The sequence below is a fragment of the Hippoglossus stenolepis genome, chromosome 7, assembly GCF_022539355.2.
Source record: "Hippoglossus stenolepis isolate QCI-W04-F060 chromosome 7, HSTE1.2, whole genome shotgun sequence".
In the NCBI taxonomy this organism is placed as follows: domain Eukaryota; kingdom Metazoa; phylum Chordata; class Actinopteri; order Pleuronectiformes; family Pleuronectidae; genus Hippoglossus; species Hippoglossus stenolepis.
The window spans coordinates 24,885,828-24,898,616 of NC_061489.1; the positions used below are offsets into that span (position 1 = coordinate 24,885,828).

Here is a 12,789-nt window from a genome sequence, read left to right on the forward strand (position 1 = left end):
AAGCGCTGCCGAAAAAACCAGGACGACAATTTTAAAAGGCACGTTAAACAAACGCAGACGCAGTAGATCCACTGTCAGCATTAATGCTCGGTCGTTATTAGAAAAGAGGGGCAGCGTTGTTTTGCTGGCTCTCACTCCCCCCCCCGGCAAACAATGATCTTTTTGTGGTTCACTCTTTAAAAAGCCTGCTCAACTCAACTCCTGTTGCCTGAGACCGGGACCAACGATTCGCTTGTAAAATACCAAAACAAGAAAAGAGACATGTCCAAATCAGTTGCTGCAGACGTTTTCCAACATGCAACAGACACAAAACTAAAAATACAAATATAAAAAACGTGAAATTTGTACGCTTAATTATTATATTTTATGTTGTTGTGAACACATCTAAAGTAGACAATCTCCTGCTGTGTTCTTTATATGTTAAAAGCAAACTCCGGTAAATGTCCGAAACCTAATTTTCCGAACTTTCCTCTGAGTTTATATCAGAAAACGACTCCACGAGTCTTCAAGGCTGAAAACAATAAACCCTGGAAACTGTTTCTCGTAAGCGACTGAATTAAAGGTGACGATTAGCTTCTGATTATCTGTCCTCGTGTTGAATTCAACTCACGTTCAAACTTGATTGTGGTTTTACATTTTCCCTGGTTTTTGCCTCGCCTCATTCAGGTCAGGTCAGATTCCCGTGCACTTCACAGGAGACGTGGTGCATGAATGGCTGCTTTGGATTACCGCAGCCCTTCATCTTCTCATTGACTCCCGCATTTGATCTTTATGACCGAGCTTTGACTTTACAATATGTTGATGGATTTTATGAGAGTCGGCACTGTGCTCGCACTGAGCTTTCCTAACCACGGAGGAAACGGGCTTTGATGGCTCTGGAGTAATCTCGTTGGGGGTGGGGGGGTTTCGCTTTTCTCCGTCCGACATCTGTTTGCATCCTGCGTGTGTTTGGTCGTCAACAGAGCCAAAGATAATCTCATTTCGATTTCATTTTATCGTTCCTCGTAAACTTGTTTTGCGTTCGGATTTCTGTTCGGCCACGGGGGAAATTTCAAGAATCATCAAGCAAAATTAAAAAAACTCATTTGGCGCTCGGTCGGTCTGCGAGACTCCGACGACTGTTTCCACATGAAAATCGAACCATTTTATCCAAATGGATCCAAACATGATCTGCAGCAGAGACGCCTGAAACAAACTGTGTGACTGACGTGACCGAGGAAGAAGAAACGTCTCAGTCCATCACGTTCTTCAGGTATTTGCTTCTTTTTTATAACAGTCAGGGATCACAGCAACAAATCATTATTAACTTTTCATCTAAGTGAGCTCCTCCCAACATTTGTCACAACGCATCATTGATATATATACTTTATAAAAACAGAATAAAGTCACATTTATAAGTGCAATATGTTAATGGCCACACAAACTTGAGGCGGCTGTGGTTCAGGAGGTCAGAAGGTCAGTGGTTCGATCTCCTCCTCGAGACGTGGGCAGATGATTTGGCTTCACTTTCTGGCTAACTCTCACTATTAGTTATTAATGGCCTCATACGTCATACGACACATCTCTATTTCCTCCTGTTGCACAGAAATGAAAATAAAATAACCCAGATACAGGCGCCGCCATCTTGTGCTGAGTCTGATGGTCAAGGTCCCGCCGCTGTCAATCATGACGTTTCACCCAATTAAACATCAAATCAATGATAGAAACCATCTTTGGAAAAACATATTCAACATGTGTACTTTGACATTTTTAGTTTGGTCCATGGAGGAGGTGAGGATTATGACCTATACTGCAGCCAGCCTCCAGGGGGCGATCCCTTTTACAGACCTGTCATCTTTATATACAGTCCATGGTCTCAACTTTCCCTTTGCTGCTGTGTCTCCATGTGTTTTTTTTTCCACATTCGTTCTCCGTCAGAACAGAAGCTGGGATCAGCGACAGCGGCGAGAACGCATCAGCCAGCGAAGGAGAATCAGCTCCAACATAACAACAAGTTGATATTTATATCAAAAGCATCCTGAGAGCTCCTGGCTCAGCCGGTGTAATCAGGTTAGCCGAACGTCTCCGGTGAGGAGCTAATCTGCTTTGATGCTCTGTCTGCTACCAAAACATTGAATCTGTGTCAGCAGCCACCGTCAGTCCGGCCACGTCCCTAATTCAATTACACCGGTTGACTCATGTCCTACTTAGCAACCAGGCGGCCGACGGCCTGATTACAGAAGCCACATATTGTCAAATACCAAAACCTGAAGGAACGTTTACGTCCGTGCAAAGCAGGAGGGTTGTAATTATCCTCTGTAATGTTGTTTCACAGGAAGACGACGTCCTGGCTTCAGATCATCGACACACAAACAGCTCGTCCTCCTGCAGTTAGACTCGTCAGTGAACTCGTTTGACCTGAACTCGACCTCCTCGCTGAGCCTGTTCAGTTATTAAATGTGTTTTTCTGGAAATTATCAGTCTCTTGTGGTCTATGTGATGACGTATGTTTTCCCACAGTGCAATCATTACATTATTAATAATAATAATTCATTTTTGCGTGCAAGCACATGTTTGTTGTGTTTGTTACAGTCATTCTGTTGAAACAACTATTTTCTTGTAACTAGAGACGTAATCTGCTGTTTTTCTAGAGACTAAGTTTTACTTTATAGAAGTGAAACTGCAAAGTGATGAACCGGTGAATAAGTTTGATTGATTGATTAGTTGATTAGTTGATTAGATGATAACATACAAAATAAGAGTTCACCAATGTAAAAATGTCCAGTTCATCTACTACAAATAGAAAGTAGCTCAATGTTTTTACCTTAATGAATTCAAGTATTTACACTTATGTACCTCAAGTTATTATTATATTTTTTTATATTTTGTGAAGGTCAGTTTAAATGAGCATGAATTAGTTTCTGAATGACAAGTTTTCCAGTTACACATAAAAACAGAGTTTGACTTGTTCCTGTGTTGATGCTTCATCTCATGTCTTCACAGGACGAGTTCATACTTTTCAGTAGAATATTCATTTAAAAAAAATACTTTCACGGATAAATTCTACTCCAATTCTTGTAAAATTCCCTCCTGACAGATTTGTGCTTACATACTTTAACATATGTGAAAAAGAAAAACAAGTTCCTTAAAGTCTAAAAACTACAAACCCCATATTTCAGTTTAGTAAAACATGATTATTCTACACATCTTCATCAGTGAAATCTGGCACTACCATTCTTAGGCCACTAGATGGAGCTACTCACCCACGGTTCTGAACTTCATAGGATGATATGACTTCATTATCCACCTCATTAACTTTAATAAATACATATTAATATATACACTCAAATGAAAGAAGATAAAAACACAAATTACATGTTAAAATGACAATAAAATAAATTACAAACTTTGAAAGAAACAGGAAACAATGTTTTGAACAGTTTTCCCTTTGAGTAGTTTGCATTTTGATATAAACTCTTCACTTTTTGAATATAATTTCCTTTTAATATAAGAATCTGAGGCACACATATTATTTTATTTGATAAATATCTAGCAAATTGTGTCATTATATGTAAAATAAGTATCTTATTGCTTCTATCCTGCAACTTTAGCAGCTAATATCATTAATGTCTGTATCTACAGTTTATAATATTTAATATCATATCATATTATGATATTTTAGATCATTTGTGGTATTATTTTAATAGTGTAATATTTTAAATAACACTTTTTGGTATTGAAATATGATTTTACAGTTTCTTTAGCTCATATTATTAAGATTTTTACTACATATTATAACCAGTATTTACTATATTACTTTATTATGATCATATTTGGGTATTTTTACTCTGTTTTAAAGTATTTCTGTCCTTATCACTTCACTTTCTTTTCCCTCTGAGTAGTTTCACTGTGTCGGAGACAGTATTTATTCTCTTCATTCTGTGATTGAGGTCATTAGGAGGATCCGGGCACCGTTACCTGTCTCATTAGATTGACGTCCTCGTCCACACGCGGGGACGCAGGGGCTGCTCGGCACAATGGAGCGGGGAGAGGGGCTGAGGGAGGGCGGGCAGGAGCGCAGCCGTCCAATGGGATCGGCGATGGGAGGGAGTTTGCAGAACTCCAGCTTTGTCCTAACTTGCTGGGACTCAATATGACTGGAGCGCCTGCACCGTTATTCCACGGGACGGTGCGTCGGCTCAGCCGCCTGCACACGCTGGACACCGCACACCCGCGCTGCAACTTTGGATAAACTTTTACGCATCAGGGGCGCGAGGAACTTTTGTTTTTCCCCTCCTTTACTGGATATTTTTAAGATTCTGCTGTGAAGAGACAGTTTGAGGAGTTGAAGAGAAACTTCCCGTGGTCCTGCAGGAATCCGTCTTCTCCCCTCACTGGATATACTTGCAGCGGGTGCGCAGCGCAGGAGAGGCGGACACCTCTGGAGCGGGTTCTGGACGCAGGAGGAGCCGCTGCTTTGTTTCACCCGCTGACTTTTTTGTTCTCTGGCACTTTTCTACGATGCTTTAGTGACTCGCACAACCCGAGTAAAGTTGATGCGTCAGCGGCATGGACTCTGTCTGAGAAAGGTGGACCGGCTCACTGACCATGGCGCACGCAGGTAGGGCTTCGGGCCGGTTCCATTTGGTTCTCCTGGTGCTGTGGACTCTGTCGCAGTACTCCACGTCCAGCCAAGTCCGCCAAGAGTTCCAGGTCCTGGAGGAGCAGCCCGTCGGCACCTATGTGGGCTCGATAGAGACCAAGCCCAGCTTCACGTACCGCTTCAGCGAGAACCACAAACTTTTTGCCATCAACGGCACCACGGGGCTCATCTACACCTCGTCTGTGATTGACAGGGAGGTCCTGCAAAGCGATGTGATCAACGTGGTGGTGCTGTCCAGTCAGCCCACCTACCCCACCGAGGTCCGGATAGTCGTGCTGGATATTAACGACAACTCACCGGTGTTCCCGGACGCGTCCATCGTCGTGTCCTTCAAGGAGGACGCGAGCAGCGGCCGGCAGGTAATCCTGGACACCGCCACGGACTCAGACATCGGGAGTAACGGGGTCGATCACACCACGTACAGGATCGTGAGGGGCAACGAGCAGAGGAGATTCCGCTTGGATATTACAGTGAATCCCAGTGGAGAGGGGGCTTTCTTACACCTGGTTTCCACCGGAGGCTTGGACAGGGAGGTCACCCCCTTCTACCAGCTCCTGATCGAGGTGGAGGACAAAGGGGACCCCAAAAAGTTTGGCCACTTGCAAGTAAACGTCACCATCCAAGATATAAACGACAACCCCCCTGTGTTTGACCAGGAGCAGTATCAGACCAGTGTTTTTGAGGACGCAGCCGTGGGCTCTAGTGTTCTGCAGATCACAGCTTCAGACCAGGATGAGGGAGCCAATGCTGAGATCAGGTACTTTTTAGATGAGGGGACCCCTTTCCAGATTGACCCCAAAGTTGGTACTATCACCATAAAAGAGGTTTTGGATTTTGAGAGTAAGAGAGAGTATTCTCTGACTATTCATGCAGTGGATAACGGGGTGCCCGCCCTGTCAGGCAGGACAGAGGCCACTGTTAAACTGTTAGATGTGAATGATAACGACCCTGTGGTGAAGTTTAGGTATTTTCCCACTACTTCTAAGTTTGCGTCTGTGGATGAAAACGCACAGATCGGCACAGTTGTGGCTCTGCTCACCGTTTCAGACTCAGACTCCCCCACAGCTAACGGCAACATATCTGTTTCCATCTTAGGAGGCAACGAGCAGAGGCACTTTGAAGTGCACACGTCTCCGGTGCCCAATTTAAGTCTGATCAAAGTAGCCAGCGTGTTAGACAGGGAGAGAATTTCCTCATACAACCTGACTGTGTCTGTGTCCGACAATGGCAAACCCATGGCCCGCTCCTCCTTCGCCAGTCTGGTCATTTTTGTGAATGATATCAATGATCACCCCCCCATATTTCAGGAAACGCTGTACAGAGTAGATATCAGTGAGGACGTTCCAAAAGGCAGCTACATTAAAGGGGTCTCAGCAACAGATGGTGACTCAGGGCAGAATGCCAACCTGCGCTACTCCCTGGTGTCTGGAAACGCTTTGGGCTGGTTCTCCATCAGTGAAAACAGCGGTCTGGTTACCAGTGCAGCTTTGCTGGATCGGGAAATAGCAGCTGAAATTGTGCTCAACATTAGTGCCAAAGACCAGGGGCTGCAGCCCAAGATTTCTTACACTAAACTGATAATCAACATCACTGATGTGAACGACCAAGTGCCCACATTCACACAGAGCACATATCATGTTTCCCTGGTGGAGCACGCTCCTGCTGGCACCGAGCTGCTGCTGCTCTCTGCCTCAGATGACGACCTCGGGGCCAATGGAACTATCCGGTTCTCGTTTGATGCAGAGACTCCCGCCAGTGTCCAGGAGCTGTTTCGCCTGGATGCTGCGTCAGGCCGATTAAGCACAGCCGTGGAGCTAGACAGGGAGGATCAGGCCTCCTTCTTACTCCACATCCAGGCAGCAGACGCAGGCAGCCCCCCTCTGCACTCTGTAGGGAAAGTCAACATCACCCTGAGGGATATCAATGACAATAGGCCAGTCTTCTACCCCGTGCAGTATTTTGCCAATGTGAAGGAGAATGAGCCCTCGGGTTCTTATGTAACCACCGTTTCAGCCACAGATCCCGATTTAGGTCGAAATGGCACAGTCAAGTATATAATTACGGCCGGAGATGCATCCAAATTCCGCATTAATAGCAACATGGGGAAAATTACCACTCTGGTGCCCCTGGATAGAGAAGAGAAAACTGCTTACCAGCTGCAGGTGACGGCAGCAGATGGCAGCGGCCTGCGCTCACACACACAGGCCATAGTTACTGTAACTGTCATAGACACACAGGACAACCCACCGGTGTTCAGCCAGAAAGTTTACAGCTTTGTCATGTTTGAGAATGTGGGCGTGGGCTCAGTTATAGGGACAGTGTCAGCCACCACTGTAGATCTGAACACAAACATTTCTTATCTGATCACCTCCGGGGACCAGAGGGGGCTCTTTGCGGTGAACAGCGCCGGTCAGATCACAGCGTCCAGTCAGATAGACAGAGAGGAGCAGGGCTTTTATCAGCTGAAGGTCGTGGCCAGAGCCGGCGAGATCACAGGGGAGGCGTTCGTCAACATCACCGTGAAGGACTTGAACGATAACGCCCCTCACTTTATTCACGCCGTGGAGCACGTGAGCGCGGTGGAGAACTGGAGCACGGGTCACGTCATCTTCCAGGCCAAAGCCGCTGATCCCGACGAGGGCCTGAACGGCATGGTGGTCTACAGCCTCAAACAAAACCCCAAAGGCCTGTTTCATATTCATGAGAAGCACGGCCTCATCACACTGACCGGGCCGCTGGAGGTCACCACCAGCTCCTACGAGGTCGAGGTCACTGCAGCAGACACGGGGGTGCCGCAGCACACCTCCAGCCTCGTCCTCATCGTCAGTGTCTACGACGTGAACGACAACACGCCCGTGTTTGACCAGCTCTCGTATGAGGTCATCATCCTGGAGTCGGAGCCTGTCAACAGCCGCTTTTTCAAAGTGGAGGCCACCGACAAAGACTCGGGTCTTAACGGGGAGATTATGTACGACATCACCGGTGGAAACGTAGCTGACGTGTTTGGGATTTTTCCAGACGGACAGTTGTACATCAAATCAGAGCTGGACAGAGAGACACAGGACAGATATAACCTGGTGGTCTTGGCCAAAGACCGAGCTGTGGAGCCGCTGAGCGCCACCGTCAACGTCAGTGTGATTCTCGACGACGTCAACGACAACCGTCCTCTTTTTAATAGCACTAATTATGTGTTTCATTTTGAGGAGGAGCAGAGGAGGGGGTCGCTGGTTGGGCGAGTTTTCGCGGAGGACAAAGACTTTGGCCCAAACAGTGAAGTCAGATACACATTTGAGACGCCGCAGCCCAACTTTGAGCTGAACGCCATCTCGGGGGAGTTGACCAGCACGCTGCAGCTGGACCGCGAGACGCTCATGAGACAAAGAGGCGCCGCCGTGTTCAGCTTCGTGGTCGTCTCGTCAGACCAGGGTCTCCCCAAGCCCCTCAGAGACCAGGCCAAAGTGCAGGTTTACATTCAAGACATCAACGACAACCCGCCTAAATTCACCAAAGACATTTACCAGGCCTCCATCTCAGAGTCTGCTCAGAACATGACCCAGCTGCTCAGAGCCTCCGCCTCTGATGTGGATGAGAACAAGAACGGTTTAGTGCATTATCAGGTCACTGAGGGCAACGAGGAGGGGCAGTTCACTATTGACGGCAGCTCTGGACAGGTCACATTAGTTGGAAAGCTGGACTATGAATCTACATCCTCCTATTCTTTGAAAATCATAGCTGTAGATGCCGGAGCTGTGCCCCTGTCCTCCTCCTGCATGCTGAGCATCAGCATCCTGGACGAGAACGACAACTCCCCCTCCTTCCCTAAATCCTCCCTGTCTGTGGACGTCCTGGAGAACATGAGGATCGGAGAGCTGGTGGCGTCGGTGACCGCCACGGATTCGGACTCGGGTCAAAACGCAGACATCACGTACAGCATCACTGCCACAAACAACCACGGCACTTTCAGCATCAGCCCCAACACCGGCAGCATCTTCTTGGTTAAAAAGCTGGATTATGAGACTCAGTCGTTTTACAAACTCAACATCACCGCGAAGGACAACGGCAGACCCCCCCGCTCCTCATCCGTCCCTGTGGTTATTCACGTCAGGGATTTCAATGACAACCCCCCCATATTCACCCCTGGTGACATTTTCAAATCCATCGCTGAGAATCTCCCCATCTCAGCCTCGGTCATGACGATCACGGCCCACGACACAGACGCAGACATCAACGGGGAGCTGGAGTACTCCATTGTCCAGCAGATTCCTCGGGGGAGCCACTTCACCATTGACCCGAGCACTGGGCTCATATACACCAACAGAGAAATCGACAGGGAGTTCTCCAATCTGTTCGAGCTGACAGTCAAAGCCACAGACCAGGCGGTTCCGGCTGAGTTCCGCCGCTTCGCCCTGAAAAATGTCACAATCTGGGTCACGGACCAGAATGATAATGTTCCCACCTTTGTGTCCCAGAACGCTCTCGTGGCCGAGCCCAACATCGTCATCGGCTCCATCCTGACAACAGTGGTGGCCTTTGACCCCGACGACGGGGCAAACGGGGAAGTGGAGTACGAGCTTTTGGAAGGAGACTCGGACACGTTTATAATGGACAGGTACAGCGGGGACATTCGCCTGGCCTCCCAGCTGGTGCCGTCCCGCCTCATGTACACCCTCGCTGTGTCGGCCACTGACCACGGCACGGACCGCAAGACCTCCAGGACTGAGCTGACCATCATCCTCCAGGGGATGGACGGGCCTGTTTTCTCGCAGCCCAAATACATCACCATCCTCAAAGAGGGCCAGCCGCCGGGCACCAGCGTCATCTCCCTCGATGCCTCCAGCCCGCGCGGCTCTGCGAGCAGAGTGGAGTACTTCATCGTGGCGGTGCGCAGCGGTGGGAAAGCCGTGGGGCGCCTTTTCACCATCGGCCGCAACACTGGAGTGATACAGACGGCCGCAGAGCTGGACCGTGAGAAAGGCTCCGACCTCTACCTGGTGGATGTGTACGCCATCGAGACGGACGCCAGCCAGCCCAGGACGCAGCGTGCTGAGGTTAGTGCTCTGCTGACCTTTTGTTTCTCTCTACAGGTACTGGAACGCCACCTCATATTTTGCACTGTTGTTTTCTATTTGATCTGTTTTGGCTTTTGCAGGAAACATTTGGTTGAAATAAATGTAATGAGATCAGGGTTTGATTTGGAGAAAAATGGGGAATGAAACCGTCCAAGTCACACACACAGAGCCACCTATTAGATTTGTCTGCTCATGAATTAAATTCCTTCTCTGCGTTATATTAAATCATAATTTTCTTGGACGTGAGCAGGAAGGCCTTGTTCCTTGGCATCGTGACTTTATTATTCCCATGTCCAGAATCAGACGAGCCGTAACTATTCATCTTGAATGCGCCTCCTCTAATATGTGAGCGGTCTGGGAAAAGGGAAATGAGTGTTGCATGTCTCCTGCACGAGCTCGCCTTGTGCTCTCGTGAGCAGAAACGTTCTTATCAGTGGAAAGAAAAAAGAAAAGAAAAGCGACCACATTTTAATTTCCCCCCTCCGCAGACATAAATCACTCAAGGCTGCTGTTTCAGGTTCAAAGCCCTCGATTGGTTTTCCCTCAGTGGCTCAAGTAAAAATGAAAAAGAGAGTAATTCATACGGTCGTCCGGTGCAGGTATGCATCATCAGTGCCAGTATTACTCTGAGCCTTTGAGCCTGGGGCTGTTTTGGCACTCGGGTGGTCCTGAGGTGCCGTCATACCACCAGGAGCGGCTCCACAGGCAATAAGTGACCATTAAAATTGGGTGACCTCTTAAGACGCTGTGAAAAGACGCTGAGGGCAGAGAGAGGGAAACTTGAGCCGCCCATTGAGTTTGCATTATGTGATGCACCTTTTGAAAGCTCACCCCCCCCCCAAAAAAAAAGATATTTAAATTCTCTGAGGCCTGCACTCAGTTTTGGGTGGTTCAGGCTTAACCACCAGTCAAATGAAAAACATGTGATTCTATATATATATGTGTTTTGGAAATTTTAACCAGGACTGGAAATGCTGTGTTATTACAGGCACACACTTCAAACTATGAATTCAGAGCAAAAACAAAAAGGTGTGACCTTCCTCTCCCCTTCAGATGTTTTGTGTTACCGCTCCTTAAATGTGAAATTATGAGAGAGCTGAAGATCAGTGGGATTCCTGTGACAGTTCCCTATTGATGCCTTTTTCATCCACGGCACATATTGAACCTGAAATCCAACCCAGCGATCTGTTATTCAGGGACACACTCGCATATTATTGAAATCAAGGATTACTTGGCAAAATCGTGTTAGCTAAGTTAACTTAAAGGTTTGCTCGGGGGGCCCAAATGGGAATATCAAGTGTTCTCTCACTTTGCCTGAAGCGAAGATGGCAATCTGCTTTCCTGCAGACTCCACTGTCGGACTAATGAGAGAGTGGAACGCTGCTTGTAGCTGCTCCGGTTCCAAACTGCTAGACTCTAGATTGGTTTCATGCTAAGAGCCTGAACTTTCTCACCCCGCGGAGAGATGGCTTTACCAGCCCACCTGGCTGCAGGAGCCGCTCTCTCCACTCGGAGACGCGTGAGAGTGAAAACCTGGAGGAGGCTAAATGACCTTCCACATTTAGAAATGCAGCGGGCTCTCACTCGTGGCTTTATTCATACTCTCGGCTTCTCCTGTGTTAAAGGAGCCTCAAAGCGCTCAGTGGTACAATAGTGTAAACCTCCAGACTTAGACTAATGTTTTTCCAGTTCACTGTTTACACACCGTATACCCGGTAGCAACTGGGGGATCGTTTCCATCCCCGGGGTTGTGACCCTTTCACATTCTCCATTTCCCATTCTCCCCCATTGATTGGATGCATAAGGGAGAGCTGGTATTTTCCCCTTCCCTCCGCTATGCACCATGTGTGATGTTTTTTGGAAACAAAGAGAATTTGGCTGGACATGCTTTATCGATGGTGGTGATCTCAAACAACTCTCGCTGTGGAAAGGAGAGGATTCTGGGATACGTGCTGACCTTGGAAACATCTCTGATTGCTGATGAGATCACTTTGTGTCACATCTGGGGGATGAATGACGTGTGATGTGCAGCGGGTGGTTCCTGCAGCAGCTTATTGGAAGTTAGACGATGGTATCTGAGTGTTTTACTTCAGTAGCTTCCTCGTAGCTGTTTGGAATGACTTCATTACCCAAGAATCTCTGTGTTTCTTCCTCTTAGAAACTGCCTGTGGTGGGGGGGGGGGAAAGATGCAGAAAAAAAACAATTCTTGGCAACAGATTCCTGCATTGTTGATGAATCCAGAGTTCAAAGGAGGATGTTTTTCATTTCACTTTCAAGTTTTGATTCGTCACATCCTGTTTTGTCCGCTGCTAAATAACTCACAGTGAACGACAGACGTCTCTGTGTCAGTCCTGATCAGGGATGTGACAGTGTGGAGGTGTCTCCAGTCGTGCGTCATATTTGGATGTTTCCACTGTTAAAGGGAGAGATTCCGCTCCGTGTTATTATTTCATACACAAAATTTTCAACATGCAGCTTCATCTTCAAATGGAAACGTTAGAGGATAAATGAACAAAGTGCAAAGTTTCCAGTTTAATCTGCATCTTTACTACCAGTGGACTCAGGAAATGAATATAGTTTGAAAGTTCAGTTTGATCCTCCCATCACTGACACTCTATTGAAAATAATAACCTTGGTTTTTTTATTTTTATTTTACCAGTTTGGATTTGAATTTCATTTTTAATACAAAAAACATTCTGTTTGTTTGTTGCTCTTGTAATCAGCTCTTTTATATTTGTGATTCACAACAACACTGCAAAACCTTTCAGTTTACATTTTTACATTTTTGCTTCTATACATAAAAAGATTTTCCTTGAGAAGAAAAGGCCAGAATGATAAAGACATCACAGAGATGAGATCCCTGTCACGTCAGCTGTCTCTGTTTCTCTTCTTCTCTGCTCTCACCCTTCATCCTCCCCCTCTTCCTCGTCCTCCTCCTCCTCCTCCTCCTCATATTCAAACGGACCTCTACAACTGTTTTCTCAACAGAGAAAGCGTTTTCTTTTTTTCTTTTCTTTCGTCCCTCAAGTGCCACATCAGTCCTTGCCCCCTCCTCCCGCAGAGCATTGTTCTCCTCT

At 47.1% G+C, this 12,789-nt stretch overlaps 1 protein-coding gene across 1 annotated transcript in view; it reads left to right on the forward strand.

The window, feature by feature from the left end:
* The first annotated feature begins 4,147 nt into the window (after positions 1-4,147).
* The window catches only part of LOC118112127 (protocadherin Fat 4), a 103,193-nt gene continuing 94,551 nt past the window's right edge, over positions 4,148-12,789 (forward strand). Inside the window, exon 1 of the mRNA XM_035161171.2 lies at positions 4,148-9,690. Within this exon, the coding sequence (XP_035017062.2) occupies positions 4,588-9,690 (5,103 nt within the window). The 5' untranslated portion in view covers positions 4,148-4,587. The remainder of the gene's footprint in view (positions 9,691-12,789) is intronic.